Raw genomic sequence first — 17,466 nt, 5'->3', positions numbered from 1 at the left:
GCCCAAAATACTTTCTCTGCCTTTTTGGGCAAGTCGGTCCCATTTGTGCCACTCTTTAAACTTTACATGCTCCAGGACTGAGGAGAGGAGGGGACTAACAGGTCTCTGGCAATGCCATTTTCTTGCTACCACTGCTCTGCTTCTTGGGGCTTTATTTTCTAGAGTCTCATTTTGGGAATGCCCTGGATGTGGCCTGAATTACCTCCCCGTCCTGGGCAGCCCAAAGTTTGCCGTAAGCAGAGCCTCTGTGGAAGCACTTGGAAGGAGGAGGTTGGTGATGACAGCGGTTTATTTAGGTCTCTCTTGAAAGCTGGTTGCCTTGGCTGACCAGCTGCTTCTACTGCTAACCTCCAGCTGGAAAGAAGGAAACAGAGCCCTGCTTGCCCCTCATCTATCTGCAGCTGAGGGTGGAGGAGGTCCCTTTGGCTTAGGCTGAGGTGGGATGTGTGTGTGTTTCCTTTAAAGATGAAGACCGCCAACTCTCACCAAACGTGACACCCACCCCACCTCTCCGGCCTGTAGGCACCCTTTCCCATACAACAGATTGCTTTCTAGTGTGCTGCTGAGGACACACACCACACCACACACACACACACACACTGCTTGTGCCTTTTCTGCCGTGTTGCATCTTAAGCTCTCTTGATGTGTGGGCACCGGCAGTTCTCCCTCTCCCCTCAATATGCTGGGGACCAGCCACCATATTTTGTGCCCATTGGCTTAAGTGTGTTCTTTACTTTCTGGAAACTCCAAAATCAGTAACAGATGGTTTGGGGATTGGTCCATGGACCACCACCTTGAGGAAACACTGTCTTGTCAGGCAAACCTTGGGATTGGACTAGCACACAAAGCTCATGGTAAGTTGACCAGGGCACTGACGGGGAAAAGGCTTTCTTTTTTCTGTCAGAAGTACTGTGCTAGTAGAATGAGACTTGCTTGTCAGGGAGCCTCAGGAATGCAGTCAGGGCACAAAAAGATAGGTCACTGGTGGAAGGGGATTGCATAGAGAAACGCCCATTGGTATGGAGGCAAAAAGGGCCGCAGCTGTCCCTGAAAATCTCTTGACATTTTAATGCCAGTTCCTTTGTGGTGCTGTTCAGCTCTTCCTCTATTCACATAAGCTGTTACAAGAACTGGGTGTCGTACCTATGAGGACAACATGGGAAGCCTGCTGTCCAGCCAAAAAAGTGGGCCAAATCCCTTGTGGGGTACTTCAGTCATGGTTTGCCCTTTCCAAATTCAGATATGTTCCGTCCCCATCATATGAATGGATACATTGAGAGACATGTGCACATGCTGCCAACAGAGCACCAGCAAGTGCCTGCTTCGTCTACCAGAGGAGCCACTGTTGGTCTGGGGCTCATTGTAAGGAAGGAGGACTGGGAGTGGGGCTGTGAAAATGCTACACACCGCCCATCCCAAGAGGAGCATCAGTGCCTCTGTTGCAAGAGTAGAGTAGAAGCCCACGTGGAGCATCCCTACAGGAGGTTATTCCTTTCGATACAGTTTGAAGCTAAAGAGACTTTAGAAACTCACTGCTTTCTGAAGTTCTTGTCATGATGGTGGATTGCATATTACTGTTGAATGTGCTTGAAGCATGATAGGGTGGGCGCAACATGGTGAAGGGATCCCAGCCTGCAGAAGGCAGACAACAAGGCATTCCCATTTTACTTGAGACCTGAAATGGCCTTGCTTGTAATACCTCTGCTGCTGCCTCTAGAAATAGTAACCCTGACTGTAGCAGACCTGCTGTGCATTGCTTTCATCTGCCGGAGGAAGGTTGCTTGGTGCGGAAGGATGGCCAGAGCAAGGGCTCCAGCTTGAAGAGGAGCACGAGACCAGGGATCACAAAGCAGAGCGCAGAAGGTACGTGCCCCCACTCAGACCCTGAGCCAGCTGGCCGGATGCCTGGCATCTGTAGCCACAACACTCTTCCTTCTTTAATGTTCTTTCTGTGGCAGAATGGGCCAGAATATTTTTGTTCTGATGGAGCTGCAGTGGGTCCACTGTTTTTACTTGTGAGTCTGGCTGCATTTGTTGCAGGGGCGAGTCTCCCATCGGCACAGTGCGGGTTGGAGGTCTGGCTGAGTCCTTGGGTTTCGTGTGGAACTTCAGAAGTGCAAAATGCCGCTTTCCTAAGAGCCAAATGTGACCATTAATATCTCATCTTTTCAACATAAAAATTGTTTTCTAGTGGTGGTGAGAATTAACAAAAAATGTTTTTAGATTTCTGAGCTGGGACCAGGATTCAGCTAAGAAGAGAAAGTCCATCCTTCACCTTTTCCAGTCCAATTAATTCTGGGTATTTAAGGCTGATAGTTGGAAATTGGGGTGCATTGCTGAAACTCTACATTTGGGGGGGGGGGAATCTCAGTTATTTTGAGCGGAGTGGGGGTGAACCAGAATGGGCATTCCCTTATAAAAGATGCACTGGATGGACCCCCTTCCCCCTTTCCTTTGAAGAGCCTTCCTGGGCTCTTTGCTCCTCCAGCTCTCACAGCACTGTCTGTCCTGGATGAGCTTGGATGGCCACAGAAACCCTGGACATGTTGACTGTTTTGCTTGTTTCCAGACACCTTGCTGTTTTCTGGTGGCCTGGCTTGCCTTTCTTTCTCTGGGTGCAATGGAAGGGAGTGCCTGTGGGCCTCACCATGCATGGTTCAATCCATTCCCCGTAGCCTTTCCTGTGGACATTGTTTCTCCTAGTGACAGAAATGCTGAGTCTGAAAGTCAAAACAAATGGAGGCTTGGAAGGAACACGCTGAGGATTCCCCAGACAAAGTGGATCAGAGATCTCCTTGGACAAGGACCGGCTTTGTCTTTGCAACAAGGAAATAAAGCTTCAGTTCAGAGTTTGCAGGAAACAGCTGCCAGCAAGAGAAGGAGGAAGAGGCAGTGCTCCAGAGGCTGCCATCAGCAAGGACGGAGGGTGCCCCTCCAGTGAGTTCCAGCCCCCAAGCCCTTGCCCTGCCCATGCCCTTGCCCCTTCCCCTCGCTTCCCCAGGTGGCATGCTTAGGTGGGCTCCATCAGTTCAGGTGGCTTGAAGGAGAGTGGGGGAGGAGTGGGTTGCCTCTGTTGGTACTTGGATTCACGCTTCAAAGCAAAAAGCAAACAAAAAATGTCCAAAACTCCTGGGAATGGTGCTGAATTCTGAACTCGGGGTTGGGTTGTTGAATTCTTTCCCTTGTGTCTTTTCATACTGATAGCCTTGACATCTGGGGCTCTTACTGTAGAACCCTCTTCTTTCCTTCTCTGCATTTTTCTGATGTAACTTACAAAGAGGTGCTGGACCACTAAATGTGGCTTTGCTCCAAGACATCCACTTAGTCTTAGGGTTGCCTTTCTGAGGTGGTGTCAGGATCTCTGACACTCACCCAGTGTGGCATGAGGTCTCAGGCGTGTTTGTTTTTTTCTTTGAAGCTGAAGCTTAGTGTATTAATAGAGGCAACTTCCTCTTCCACTGGGGCAGGGTCCCAGAAAACAACAAACTCTTAGCTGACTGTGGAAGTCAGCTAAGCTTGTGTCCCTTCCAAAGGCTGTTCAGTGACTCTTCTCCGAGCCACCTCACGACAGAGCCCATCTGAGGGCAGGGCTGCAGTGGCCTTTGTGGCCGGCAGTGGTTCCTGGGGAGGGTGCAGTGGCCCCTGGGGAGGTGCAGTGGCCTTTTGTGACCATTCAGTGTGTTCCTGGGGCAGGGTGCAATGGCATTTGTGGCCGGCAGAGTGGTTCCTGGGGAGGGTGGTTCTTTTGCCAGTTTTTGCCCCTGGTAAGGGTGCCAGTGGCCTTTGTGGCCGGCAGTGGTTCCTGGGGAGGGTGCAGTGGCCTTTGTGGCCGGCAGTGGTCCCTGGGGAGGGTGCAGTGGCCTTTGTGGCCTGCTGGTGGGCTTCCTATAGAAGATGATGGTTTGGCCACTGAGCAAACAGAATGTTGGATTGGTAGATCTTTGATATGATTCAACATGGTGCATCTTAGGTTGAGGTAGCCGGAGGGAGGTCATTCTCTGACATTACTTGCTTGGGAATTATATGATAGGTGAATGCTGGTTCTGCTGCCCACCATGGTGTTGGTCTTCCAGAGTGTACCTGTGTTCCTGTGGTGATGCAAAGCTAGTTTCATGCACAGAGACCCTTCTGCTTGTCTCTTAGGTCATCGGAAAGTGAGCTGGGGAATGCCAAGCAAAAAGAAGAGCTGCTCCAGCAGGAGGAGGTGGCATTAAAGGAGCTTCAGAAACTCAGCGCCCAACTCCGTTTTGAAATGGAGGCAGAGAAGGAGAGAATGAGGTATCAGTTTGAGTTGGTTTGGTCTGGGAGTGTTCTCTACGGCCGTGGAGGAAGGCCTTTGTGGCCTCATGAGCAGCAGCACTGCTGTTAGCGGCTGTCTTTAAACCAGGTGGTATCTCCAGAGCCTTGGTTTTAGTCTCAGTCCTTCTCAGAATGGCAACAGAAAATTATATGAGGACACACGCCTGGTTGCCATTTTGAAAAGGGCTGAGATGAAGACAGAAATATTGGGGAGCATCCTGAGGGAGTCATCAGTAGGAGGACAAGTCTGGTTTGAACCAATAAACAGAGTATGGCATCTGTATCCTTCTGGCCCTTGTTTCTCGCCATATTTTTTTACTGCCTCCCTGTCCACCAAGAACCCCTGAGGTGGTATACAACTAGTTAATATAGATAAAATGGGAAACACACACAGCCTTTAGCAATCTTCCAAATAGCCCCTTGGCCAAGGTAGCCTTTCTCCCTTGCATCTTGTCGCCTTGGGTCCCTGGTTTTTCATACTCAAGCCATGTGCTCAGCATGTTGAGGGCCCAGGAGGCCTCTGCTGGAAGGGCTGAAGCTGGCAGGACCTGGGCAGGGAGGGCTTCTCCTGTGTCCCACTCCAGAGGTTGCCACTGCTCCTGGTGCCCCTTCTTCCAGCTCTGTAGCCCTCCTTTCTCATGGTGACCATGCTCCCAGGCACACAAGTCAGGGCGGTTCTCATGACTGGGAAACCCAGGAGACAGTGGATGTGCTCATGCTTTTGCGTTGTCTCCAGCTGTGGGGTTGGAGCTTCCTACTTTGGTGGCCTTTATGTAATGGCAATCTTTTAGGAGGGCAAAAAATCCTGAAAGGAGTGCTCCCTCAAGCACAGTGCACCCGCACCATACGCAGGTACAGTATACGTGGCTTTTGGCTTACGCTGAAGCTGTGCTGAAATACAATGAGTGGCATGTGCGCCTGTGGTGTGCATGTGCCGCCACTCCCGAGTTCCATTATATTCAGTGGGGCTTGAGCATACGCATTATTCACCTGACCGGGGGTGGTGGTTTCTGGAACAGATCCCCGCGTAAGGCAAGGGTCCACTGTACCGAGGAACATGCTTGACCTCATAAGTCACCACTACCATTGTGTCCTCTGCCTCCCTGAAAGCTGTCTCCTTCTCAGCCCATGCAGCAGCATGTTGCTGAATGCGTTGGCCAAGCTGGGCTCCTGCCTTGTAGACTTCAGATGTTTGTTGCCTGGACTGCACTGAGCAGCAGGGCCTCTTTGTGCCGGAGAGGTACACGTTCCTCAGAGGAAGATCCCTTCACCTATCCCACCCCGCTGCCCATTCTGCTCCAGCCTTTGCTTACTGCCTGTCCAGAGGAGAAACAGGCTTTTAATGTGTTGCAGACTGGCCCACGAAGCTGCTTTCTATGAGCTCAGGGAGGAACTGGAAGCCCTCCGTCGATCGGAGGAGGAAGGACTGCGGGAGCAGGAGCGTCTTTCCCTGGAAAGAATGAAGCAAGAAACAGAAGCTGCTCAGCGGGCCAAGCAGATGGAGCTGGAGCAGGACAGTCGGAGGGCCCTGGAAGAGCTGAAGGAGAGGCTGTGCCGAGAAAAGGAATCGGTGAGGTGCCCCCCCATCTGTGGCCCCCCCATGGCAAAACCAGGGGCTTTACGGCTGCTAGTTCTTCCTGCCGAATGGCATAATATCACCATCCTTGCCTCTAATGGCATCCCCCTTTCCCTTGTAGAGTAATGTATACTTCCCTGTTGGTGGGCACCCAGACGTATGTGTGCCAGCTACCTGGGTGCCAAGTGCCAAGCAAAGCCCAAGTGCCTCAAGCACATTTGGCGCCAAGCGAAAGCATTGGCAAAGTGCTGGGGAGCAGCCCTCAGGCTCTCTGCAAGTACGTGTCAGAAGTCTTTCATCCCAAAGGGGAACCAGGAAAGAGAGGTGATAGCCATGCAGTTCAGTGCCCTTTCAAAACCTGGCAGCTGTGGAAGAGCAGTGTGGTGTTGTAGGCCATGTGCTGGGCGAAGGTGGACAAAAGACCCATGGGATGAAAGGGGGGCCCATCCTTCCAGAAGTCTGGAAGGATGTCAGGATGGTTAGACAGCAGAGGTAGTCAAACTACTTGAGGAAAATATCGTCCTTTAAACCAAGGATGGAAGGCTCTGCAACCCACATCTTCAGCAAGTGATAATTTTTATTTTTATTTTGTGTGTGGACTATTCTGCTCCAAATGTTGTAGCATTTTCTCTTAGGATAATTTTTCAGTCCCATTACCCTCCATTTTGCCATCTGTTCTGGCTCTACCATCTCCTTTTTAGGTGCCATGGGCCCTCAAAATTTTATTTCAAAATTGGGGTGAAAAATTAAATACCCCTGGAATAGCATTATGTGTTAAAGCATCTCTAAACCTTATCTCTTCCCCAAACCTTATTGAAATTGCCATAAATGACCCCCCCAAAGCCAAAAGCTTGGGAAGTGAGAATTGTGTGCGCCTGGGTTGTATTGCCCTCCCCCATAGACACACTACCACACGAATGCCCACCCCACTTTGTGTGCCATTTAGACACTTTGCCCGACGGTGCATTACTTGGCACTTGTCCAGTTACATTGCATTTGCCATAAAAGGGCTGCCCAGAGCATTTAGGCAATCCTTATCATGCAGGAATACACAGACAGAGCACTCCTGGAAAATGCACAGAGACTTCTGGCATCAACACAGAAACACCTTCCTCTGGTGTCCTGCAGAGTGGGCATTTTCCCTTCAGAAAATGTCTGTTGATATTCCCCTGCAGGCAGCTTCCATGAGTCCTGGCCAGCCCAGCTGCTGGGGAGAGATTGTGGGAGTTGCTTCCAGCGATGTCCGTAGGGCCAGGGGTTCCCCAGCCCTGCTTTAGTCTTTGACTGTCCACTCCATGCTTTTTCAGGCCATGCAAGAACTGGAAGCCCAGTTTGCAGCGGAGACCGAACAGCAGAGAGCTGCAGCACAAGAAGAGCACCAGAAGGTAAAATGCCGGTTGCCCTTCCCTCCAGACGCTTCCAGGCCTGAGCCTCCTGCAGCTGGCCATAGTCCTTTGCACTCTCTGCACATTCCCATGCGCTGGTGCAGGACATCACCAATCGCCCCACCATTGCAGCTGCTCTTCCACTGTTCTGTCCATTTTGGCCAATGCTGTCTTGGTCTGAAGCCTGAAAGTGAGTGGGAAGGCAGGGGCCCCATCGCGCTTTGGCCTGTGATCATGGGGATGGGCTGGAGCACTCCCCAAACCCTTCTGCAGCCACACAGCCTTCCCCAGTGGGTTCTCCACAGCCAGACAGAACTGACATGAACTACTGTGCAGGTGAGCACTTGAAGAACTGCCTTTGCAAGGAAATGCCCTGTTTTTCCTCCAGCAGCAGGCTCTCTGCTGCCATGTTTCCCTTTCTTGACAGGCCCTTTCAGCCCTTCGAATAGAGATAGCAGAGGCTCAGCGAAAGGAGGAGGTAGGATTACGGAAGGAGTTGAAAAGTACAGAGCAACAGGTGCAGCAGAAAAGGCTTCAGGTGGCTGAATACGAGCGAGAGGTAATGAGAGCTGAGCTGAAGCTCCTTGCCCTTTGGGGCCCTTTGGGGGCTTAGGTTGGCCACTTGCCACCCGCTCACAGATGCCATGTTGCAGTGAGTCACTGTGTGTAGTCCACCAGTGGACAGGGCTGTAAAGTCATCTGTATGACCTCACCAAACTGCCCACTGAGGTCAGAGCAGCAGAGTGGCAGCCCTCCTTTCCTCCAGGGGGCTTCCCTCCAAGTAGGACAGTCCCAGGAAGGCTCCTTCCTTGGAGAGCGGGGGACTCCAGGAGGCTTTTCCCTGGGATTCTGGTCTGGCAGCCAGAGGCACAAGGGGAAACACTTGTTATAGCCTAGGCTAATTGGGTTGCTCTACTCTATAGGTTGTGCTTTGTATAGGTGATGGGTATGTTCTTAGGCATTTCATCTGTGTCATCTGGAGTGGCAAGGACGCTCAGTTTGCTCTGCCCACCTGGCAAAAAGAACCCCCGCCTTCCAGCAGGAAGGCTCTTGCAGCCTTGTGTGCCAGTGCTATTTTTCTTGCTTGCTCCCTCAGAGCCATGATCAGTAGCTTCTGGTCATGACAGCTATGGCCAAAAGGTCCTCAGCCTCCTCTCATTAGTCACTTCATTAGAGGCCCTGAAGGATTGCCTGTTTGCCAGTGAGCTGTTCCTGGGGGGCTTCTAAGTATCCAGGCTCCTGTAATCTGGCCAGAGTGACATGCCAACAGCCCAGCAGGATGGCTGGGGCAAAAGTGCTCCAACAGGGGCAGGTTGGCAAGTTGGCAGAGCCCCTTTCTTTGCTCCACCTCTGATGGGTTCCTCCACTCTGCCTTGCCCTAGGTGAAATTAAAGCCAAGGTGTTGCTGGGTGGCAGGTCCCAGCGCTCCTTCCTGCCAATTGTGCTGGCTGGGGGGCTCTTGGGAGTGGCAGAGAGCCAGCCAGGGCTGGTGGTTTTCCTTGGGGGAATGTGCCCCAGGGCCAGGATACCTTTGTTGCAACTGCAGCTCAGTGACCTCCTGAGGGAAAAGCGGCAGGAAGTTGAGCAAGAGCATGCACGGCAACTGGAGAAAATGCAAGAGGCACATCAGGAGACCCTGGCAGCGATCCAGTTGCAGTATGAGGAGGAAGTAAGTTGGTGGCCCAGCCGGCCAAGGGCTGCCCATTGGAAGGGCAAAGCTGGCATCCCTGGCAGCAGCTGGGGCGTGGTTGTCACATTTGCACATGGGGTGGTGTAGACCCACACATGGAGATGTGAGGAAAGCATGGTGCAGAGCCGGTTGGCGTCCATGCCTGGCCGCGAGAGGAGACAGTTGTTTCCCATTCCTTCTTGGCTGTGTGGCAGGAGAGGAGGCAGAGGATGGAGCTGCAAGGCCACTGTCAGGAGGAACGGACTCGCCAAGGAGCTGAGCTGGAGGCCTTGCGGAGGAAGCAAGCAGAAGAGCTGAAGGGTCTGCACAGAATCCACCAGGAAGAGGTAAAGGAGCAGCCAGTGGGGCCAGGGAAGGGGAGGGGAGGCAAGCCTCCTTTCATGAAGGAGGGCTAGAGGTCCCGCCAGGAGCAGGGAGCACCCACTTTGGGTCCTTGGAAAGGTCCCCAGCCCTGCCAAAACCACCCATGGGATCTTGCCAATGCCACATTTTGAGTGGCCCCAGGGTCATCGCTTGACACATCAAGCATCCCAGAGAAGAGGGGCCACAGATCCTCTCCTTGCCCAAGAACTGGCATCTGCCCTCTGATCTACATCCAGGACATGCCTACTCTGGCGGGGAGCTCTCAGGTCCCTTTGATGGGGTTGGTGGCAAAAGTTCAGGCTCTCCCATGGCTCTCCTTCCACAGGAGCAAAAGGCCCGGGATGCAGCACTGGAACTGGAGCTCCGAGCCAGAGATGCCCAGGCGAGAGCTGCCCAGCTGCAGGCCCAGGTGAGGGAGTGGCAGAGGCAATGGTTGTAGCCACGGTGGTCACAGCATTGGTGCTGACTGCTACTGACCTGCCAAATGGCTGCTCCAAGCAGAAAATGCTCCCCCAGAGAAGGATTTGGGGAGACAGTGAGAGTCTGAGGACATTTGGAGGAAACCTCATCCTCTGGAGTCTCTTCTCCTCCCTCTGCTGCCCAAGCATGGGAGACCCTTCCTTTTCTGGATTGTTCTGCAGCACTGCTGGCACAGAGGCAAGGCTGGGCTCCCCTTTCAGCCTCCCGCTGCCACGCCTGTACACTATCGCCCTTTGTGAAGGAAACTGCGGCAGGAGGCTGGGTGTGGAGCCAGGTGCGAAAGTGCCAGGCAGACCAGCTCCCTCCCCCCCCCCCAATGTGCCTTTCTCTCTTTCTCCCTCTATGCGCAGGAGGAGGTCTGGAAGAAAAGGAAACAGCAGCTCCTGGAGGAAGAGAAGCAGCTGGAACAGCAGCAAAATGTACGTATGTGCTGCCAGCCTTTTCATCGTCATTACAACTATGTAGGTATGTATATGTATGTAAACATATATGTTTCTTCTTCGTAGTCTCTGCGAATCATACAAATGGGTTGTACTGCGCCTGTGCAGTAGAGCTCGGAAACTTCTGGAATCACTGGGCAACGTTTCCTTTGCAATTTTTAGCAACTTTTTGGCGGTAGGTCTGCCCATCCCTTATACGTTCCCTGTGTTCCTGCTGTTTCCCCAGTTCCTTTTTTCCGCCGCGTTAGCTGCTTAGGAACTTTGCTAGTGAATCACTCGGCTTGTTCTCAAAAAATTCTGACGCTGATCTATTCTGACCTTGGACTGTTTAGTGACCATTCTTCTCATTCTCCATTTTGTCCCTGACGCTGACCGGTTGGCACTCTTGACTTCGGCTTGTTGTGTGGAATTATGGCTCCTCCGTTTAAAGCCTGTGACACTTGTGGGGGTAAGATCCCTGAGAAAGACAGCCGTACCACATGTCTTCTTTGCCTGGTTGAAGGGCACAATCCCAAAGCTTGCACTCATTGCCTATCTTTCACACCCCAGGCTAGAAAAAATTGAGAGGTGCGTCTGAGGTTGGCTTATATAAACAAGTGCTTCAACTTCAAGAGCCTGCCCGATCCACTTTGGCCTCGCCAGTGACTTCGGGAGACAAGACATCCCCAGGTACCTCCTAGTCTACCTCCAAATTACCCGCTTTGACTGTGACTTCAGCTTCCCTTCATAGCCCAGGCCGCGATTATGAGGCTGAGGGAGCTCGGCTCAAAGCCAAGAGCTCCTCTCACTATACCAAGTGGGATGCTTCATGACCCAAAGATCAGAACGGGTCTAAGTCTGCAAAGAAGCTCAAATATTCATCCAACTCTAAAGCTGATTCGGGCTCGAAGAAGGAAAAAGCCTCGAAAAAAGACAAGGATGGCTCTAAGTCTTCTACTAAACACAAGCATTCCGACACCAAGAACTTGTCTTCCCAGCATGCTAAAAAGGCCCGTTCCGAGTCCTCGGGTTCAATTGAGACCCTCCAGTCTCCCTGGCTGCAAGATCCGTGGAGGACCTTGATATCAGAGTTCTGTTGGACCCGGAGCTCCGTCCCGAACAGGAACTCCCTGTCCTCACTCTACATCCATCCTCGCTGCCTTGGGCCCGTCACTCCCCAGCTCCGGTACTGGCTAGACCTATACAACGTCATCAAGACTACATTTATGACAGTGAAACGGACACTTATTATGTACAGGTCGATCCAGAGGTCGCTCGTCTCCGCACGGCTCGCCAGACTCCTTCAGCCACAGCTGTGTTGGCCCCGGCAGCCACCACTGACCCGACACTGGCTTCGGTGATACCGACAAGACCCAAATCGGTCCCAACGACGGCTGCTCAGGTTCGGGATACCCAGATGCATGACCAGTCGCCCTCTCCTGTGGTCCTCATCTGGGAGGATACGGATGATGATGAGTCTGTCATAGCTGTCTCCCACTCTTCTCATGCCAACGCCGAAGACTCAGAGGTCGAAGCTGTTAATTCTCCCCAAGAGTTATCCCGTCTTGCTCCTTCGTCTCCCACTGACGATGTTCGTTCTTTTGCAGCCCATGTTGTGTGTATGGGAAGGGCCTTGGGCCTGGAAGTAACACACCTGGATGATGATGTCGTAGATCCAATAGAGAAGCATGTCCATGGAAATGTTCCCACCCCTCCTTCCATCCCATTTCTTCCTTCACTAGAGCGCATAGCAAAGCGTTCATGGAATGCTCCATCATCTGTACCCCAGGTCTCCAAGAAGATAAAAGGCTTGTACAGGATCACGCCGGCTCAATCCTCATGGCTCCTTTCATATCAGAAACAAAACTCGGCAATCGTGGAGGGCTCACAGCACGCATTTACACCCAAGACTTCAACTTCCCCGGTGGACCGTGAAGCTAAGAAAATTGACAGCCTTGCTAAAAAGAGCTATGCCTCCTCAGTACTTGGCATCAAAGTGGCAAATTATAATGCCATCAATACTTGATGGAGAGCCTCACCACCATCATCCAGGAGTCTCCTGATGAAAGGCAGCCGTTATCCAACGAAATCAAAGAGGAAGCACATTCTATTGGGTGATGGCTTATCACCTCGGCTCAGCATGCTGCGAACTGTTTGGCCGAATCCATTGCTGCTTTGGTTGCCCTGAGAAGATACTTCTGGCTCCGTGCTTCTGATCTCAATCCTAATGCTAAGGCCACGATCGAAGATATGCCCTTCGATGTTGCCGGGCTGTTTAATAAAAAACCGATGACTGGCTTAACTTCAAGTACAGCATGAAAGCGGCGGCGGTGTGGAAACATGGTATGTCTTCCACCCCCAGTCATCTTCACACTGGCGTTTTGGGGGACAATGCCAATGGGTATGGCCAGGGTCAGCGCCCCTTCCAACAAGACCGACAGTACCAGCAACAGGAACACCAGCAGCAATGCTATCCCTCCCAATCTTCCTCCTCTTCCGGCTGCCGTCAGCCTCCATCACAGTATTATCAAAAGCAAGACCTCCATTACCGAAAGCAAGACCCCAATCAGTCTAAGAAGAGGTCTTGAAGCATTGCCGTGTGATCTGTCGCCCCCATCTCCTTCCTCAACATTTTAAAGCCCTTTCTTAACATCTGGGCCAACTTGACTTCCGACTCCTGGGTTTTAGACATTGTCTGTAGGGGTTATGCCCTCGAGTTCGAAGAGCTCCCACCCACCGGAGCTGTTATTTCCACCCTCCCCTCAGACCCCCTTCTCAATGAAGTACACACACATTTATCAAAGGGTGCCATTTCACCCATGAACTCTGTACTAGCTTCTAGGTGCTTTTTCTCAAGATATTTTACGGTGCCCAAGACTGACGGTGGCCTCAGACCAGTACTGGACCTCCGTATGTTAAACGCTTATTTAATTTATCATCGATTTTGTTTGGTAACTCTTAATTCTATTCTGCCCCTATTGTACTAGGGCCTGTGGTTCGCCATGATTGACTTGAGGGATGCTTACTTCCATGTGGCGATTCGAGAAAGTCACCGGAGATTCCTGACCTTCCAGGTGGGCACCGAGATGTTTTGCTACAATGTCCTTGCCTTCAGTCTCTCCATGGCTCTCAGAGTCTTCACAAAATGTATGGCACCGGTGGTGGCCTACCTCCATCAGAGAAGAATCATAGTCTTCCCTTATCTAGATGACTGGCTCTTCGCCACGCCTTCCAAGGACCAATTGCAGTCCGACCTCTTGTTTGCCCTCTCCCTCCTCTCAGACCTTGGGCTCATCATCAATTTGACAAAATCCCACCTCACACCATCCAGACAATCAGGTTCGTTGGTACCATCCTCGATTCCGAAGACTGCATTCCTTACCTGACCCAGGACCGGTTTCGAGCCCTCTCAACCGCAATACAGTCTTGCCTGACCCACAGAAGAATAAGGGCTCGAGATGTTCAGTTGGCACTGGGACACATGGCCTCCACGACTTCGGTGACCCAGTGTTCGAGACTACGGCTTTGGCCTTTCCAGTTCTGGTTCCTGTTGGTCTTCGACCCCCTCCATCAAAGTGGCTCACGGTACCAAGGCCAGTCTCTCGCTCGCTCCATTGGTGGCTTGACTCCGAGAATATCTGCGCCGGCGTGCCCTTCTTGCCTTCCCAGCCACAAGTCACACTCACCACAGATGCCTCCATGGAGGGCTGGGGGCCCACACCTTAGATCTGATGATCAGAGACAAATGGTTGGGTCTCGATCAAACCCTCCACATTAATGCATTTGAGATGCTTGCGGTAGAAAAAGCTCTCAGGGCGTTCGAGACGAACCTGCTGAACAAGGTTGTTCTTCTCTTGCCTGACAACACCATGGTGATGTACTACCTCAACAAGCAAGGGGGGACCAAGTCCTAAACTTTGTTGCAAATCACGCTCCGCATTTGGGAATGGTGCATCCCGAGATGGATCCTCCTTCAAGCAGTTCATTTCCCCAGAGATGACAACATTCTGGCCGACCAGCTCAGCAGGTCATCGTCAACTTGTCACAAGTGGATGTTCCATCCTGACACGGTGTCCAACCTGTTCACCCGGTCTGGAACACCTCAGATCGACCTCTTTGCAATGGCCTCCAATGCCCAGTGCCTTCAATTTTGTTCTCGAGGACAGATGGCGGGCTCCCTCGGGGACGCCTTCACCTGGTCGGAGCAGATGCTTTATGCATTCCCTCCCTTTCCTTTGATCACCAGGGTGGTATCCAAAATGAGATCGGACTGTGTGGACTCCATCCTCATCACCCCTTGGTGGCCGAGACAGAGCTGGTTCCTGTCCCTAATTCACCTGTCTTGCAGAGAATTTCTTGTGACTCGAGCCCCATCCCGACCTACTTACCCTCCAACACAGTCAGGTATGTCATCTGGACATCGACAGCCTGACACTGGTGGCCTGGACCCTATGTCCCTAGAGGAACTCCCTCCTTCGGTACAGATAGTGATTCAGGCCGCCCAGAAGCCGGCCATGCAGAAATCTTACACTTCTAAATGGAAGAAGTTTGTTGCCTTTCTTGCCTCTAGAGATCTCCTTCCTTCACGGGTGTCGACATCAACGGTGCTGGACTTCCTGATGACCTTGATTGATTCCAGCTTATGCCTGAATTCTGTCAAGTGCTACCTCTCTGCTATTGCTCTCACTACCAGTTTGAGGGCAGACCCTCTTTCTTCAGGGATCCCCTTGTCAAGAGCTTCCTGAGGGGCTGCAATAACCTATACCCTCCAGTGTCTAGATACCGTGTTGTCTTGTTTGCAAACTAGACCCTTTGAACCCATAGCTACTATTAATTTAAAAGTGTTGACTTGGAAGACAGGTTTCCTGGTGGCCATCATGTCCACTCGCTGGGCGGGAGAGCTCTGTGCTTTACGGAGGGATGAACTCTTCCCTAGGTTTCATAGGGATAATGTTGTCCTCCGGGCTGACATTACCTTCTTGCCTAAGGTGGTGTCTTCTTTCCACATGTGTCAGGACATTGTGTTGCTGACCCTGGCCTTGAACCCGACCACCGCTACTGAACACCGTTTGCACACCTTGGACGTTCGTAGAGCTTTGGCTTTTTACTTGGACAGGACATTGGGTATGAGCTGTTCCGAGAGACTTTTCCAGTGTTACTCGGAACCGAAAATGGGACTACCTGTGACTACTCAGAGGTTCTCCAAATGGGTGGATGGTACCATCCACCTCTGCTATGAACTGTCGGATAGACCTCTCCCTACCAGGGTTCGAGCTCATGCAACTAGGGTGATAGCGGCATCCTCCGCCTTTCTGACTGGGGTGCCTTTGGAGGATGTCTGCAAGGCTGCTTTTTGGTCCCTTGACTTTCATCAAGCATTAGAGGCTGGATACCAGGGCCAAAAGGGACGTAGCCTTTGGGAGGGCAGTGTTGGTTTCGGGTTTACATTAATGGCACTACATTCCATTCATACTGCATTTCCATTTGTTGCTTGTTTACATGTTCTTGAAGTGAATGCCCTTTGCCAGAATTGGCATGGTTTACAGCTTTATATGGTTCACATATTGCATTTCCGTTTGTTGCTTGTTTACATGTTCTTGAGGTGAATACCCTTTGCCAGAATTGGCATGGTTTACAGCTTCATATGGTTTACATATAGGTCTTGCATGACCAACTGTGTTCTTGGTGTGTCTTTTACTTGAACAGGTTGAAGTAATAATAATAATAATAATAATAAAGTACTATTTGTTAAAGTACAAAATACAATTGACACAGTTCTTGGGTTCAGTGACTTTATTGTATAATAAACACAGTTTTATTTGAATCTTACTTTGGTGTCATGACACTCCCTCTGCCACTGACCTAAGCTTGCCAGTCTAACCCATTTGTATGATTCGTAGAGACCATGAAGAAGAAGGACAGGTTGCTTACCTGTAACAGTATTTCTTCGAGTGGTCATCTGCGAATACATACAAATCCCGCCCGTCCTCGCCTCAGTGTCCTGCTCTCCACATTGGCTCATTCTCATGTCGCTTACATGGCGTCAGTTGTGGAACTGGGGAAAGAGTGGGAACACAGGGGATGTATAAGGGATGGGCGGAGCAGCTGCCGCCCAAAAGTTGCTAAAAGTTGCAAAGGAAACTTTGCCCAGTGATTCCAGAAGTTTCTGAGCTCTACTGCGCAGGCGCAGTACAACCCATTTGTATGTATTTGCAGATTACCACTTGAAGAAATACCGTTACAGGTATGCAACCTGTCCATATGTATGCTATATATGGACACCACAATTTAAAAAGGATGTTGAAAAACTGGAGTGTGTCCAAAAGAGGGCGACTAAAGTGGTAAAGGGCCTGGAAACCATGCCCTATGAGGAGAGACTTTGACCTGGGGATGTTTAGCCTGGAGAAGAGAAGGTTAAGGGATGATATGATAGCCCTGTTTAAATACTTGAAGGGATGTCATCTTGAGGAGGGAGCAAGCTTGTTTTCTGCTGCTCCACAGACAAGAACACGGAGCAATGGATACAAGCTCCAGGAAAAGAGATCCCATCTCAACATTAGGAGGAACTTCTTGACAGTAAGGGCTGTTCAACAGAGGAACACACTCCTTCCTCGGAGATTTTGGTGGAGTCTCCCTCCTTAGAGGTCTTTAGAGGCTAGATGGACAATGTTCGGGGATGCTTTGATTGAGAGTTCCTGCATGGCAGGGGGTTGGACTGGATGGCCCGTGTGGTCTCTTCCAACTCTATGATTCTATGATTCTATGTATCCTGAGTGATATCCTTTCTCCTGCTGGTTGAGCCTGAGGGAGAGGCAGCAGTCATGGAGGGCAGGGCAGCCATATCTCTCCTGCCAGGCCTAGGTAGAATGAAGGAGGGGGGCTGCTTAGCAGAGATGTGGGTTTGGAGCCTGTGCCCTGTTTTTCCCGGTACGTAAGTGCTACTTTCACGCACCTGGACAGCAAAATAGCATTCCCATTTAATTGTCTCTCCCAGGAAGCAGCTTTGGCAGCTCATCTCAGCCTTGAGGAGTCTCGAAAGGAACAGGAAAGCCTTGCGGAGACTACGCGGCAGCTGCGCCAGATCCTGGCAGAGCTCCAGGACCAGAAAGCAGAGCTGGGCGCCCAAGTGGAGCAGCTGCAGTTGCAGAGGCAGAAGTTGCAGGGACAGGCAAGGTGCGTGTGTACTGTCAGCAGGTGGGACCCTCCTGCCAGGAGAGGTGCATTTCAGCCATGGCCACGAGTTGAACTGGTGAT

The 17,466-nt window shown here is 51.4% G+C and overlaps 1 protein-coding gene across 1 annotated transcript in view; it reads left to right on the top strand.

The window, feature by feature from the left end:
• Positions 1-17,466, top strand: part of CEP164 (centrosomal protein 164) — a 46,608-nt gene that overhangs the window by 11,832 nt on the left and 17,310 nt on the right. The window contains exons 8-17 of the mRNA XM_042473987.1: positions 1,739-1,863; positions 4,144-4,278; positions 5,653-5,869; positions 7,183-7,260; positions 7,688-7,819; positions 8,807-8,929; positions 9,145-9,276; positions 9,639-9,722; positions 10,144-10,212; positions 17,207-17,385. Coding sequence (XP_042329921.1) covers positions 1,739-1,863; positions 4,144-4,278; positions 5,653-5,869; positions 7,183-7,260; positions 7,688-7,819; positions 8,807-8,929; positions 9,145-9,276; positions 9,639-9,722; positions 10,144-10,212; positions 17,207-17,385 — 1,274 coding nt within the window. The remainder of the gene's footprint in view (positions 1-1,738; positions 1,864-4,143; positions 4,279-5,652; positions 5,870-7,182; positions 7,261-7,687; positions 7,820-8,806; positions 8,930-9,144; positions 9,277-9,638; positions 9,723-10,143; positions 10,213-17,206; positions 17,386-17,466) is intronic.

The sequence above is a fragment of the Sceloporus undulatus genome, chromosome 6 (assembly GCF_019175285.1).
Source record: "Sceloporus undulatus isolate JIND9_A2432 ecotype Alabama chromosome 6, SceUnd_v1.1, whole genome shotgun sequence".
In the NCBI taxonomy this organism is placed as follows: Eukaryota; Metazoa; Chordata; class Lepidosauria; order Squamata; family Phrynosomatidae; genus Sceloporus; species Sceloporus undulatus.
This window is presented reverse-complemented; position numbering and strand designations above follow the sequence as displayed.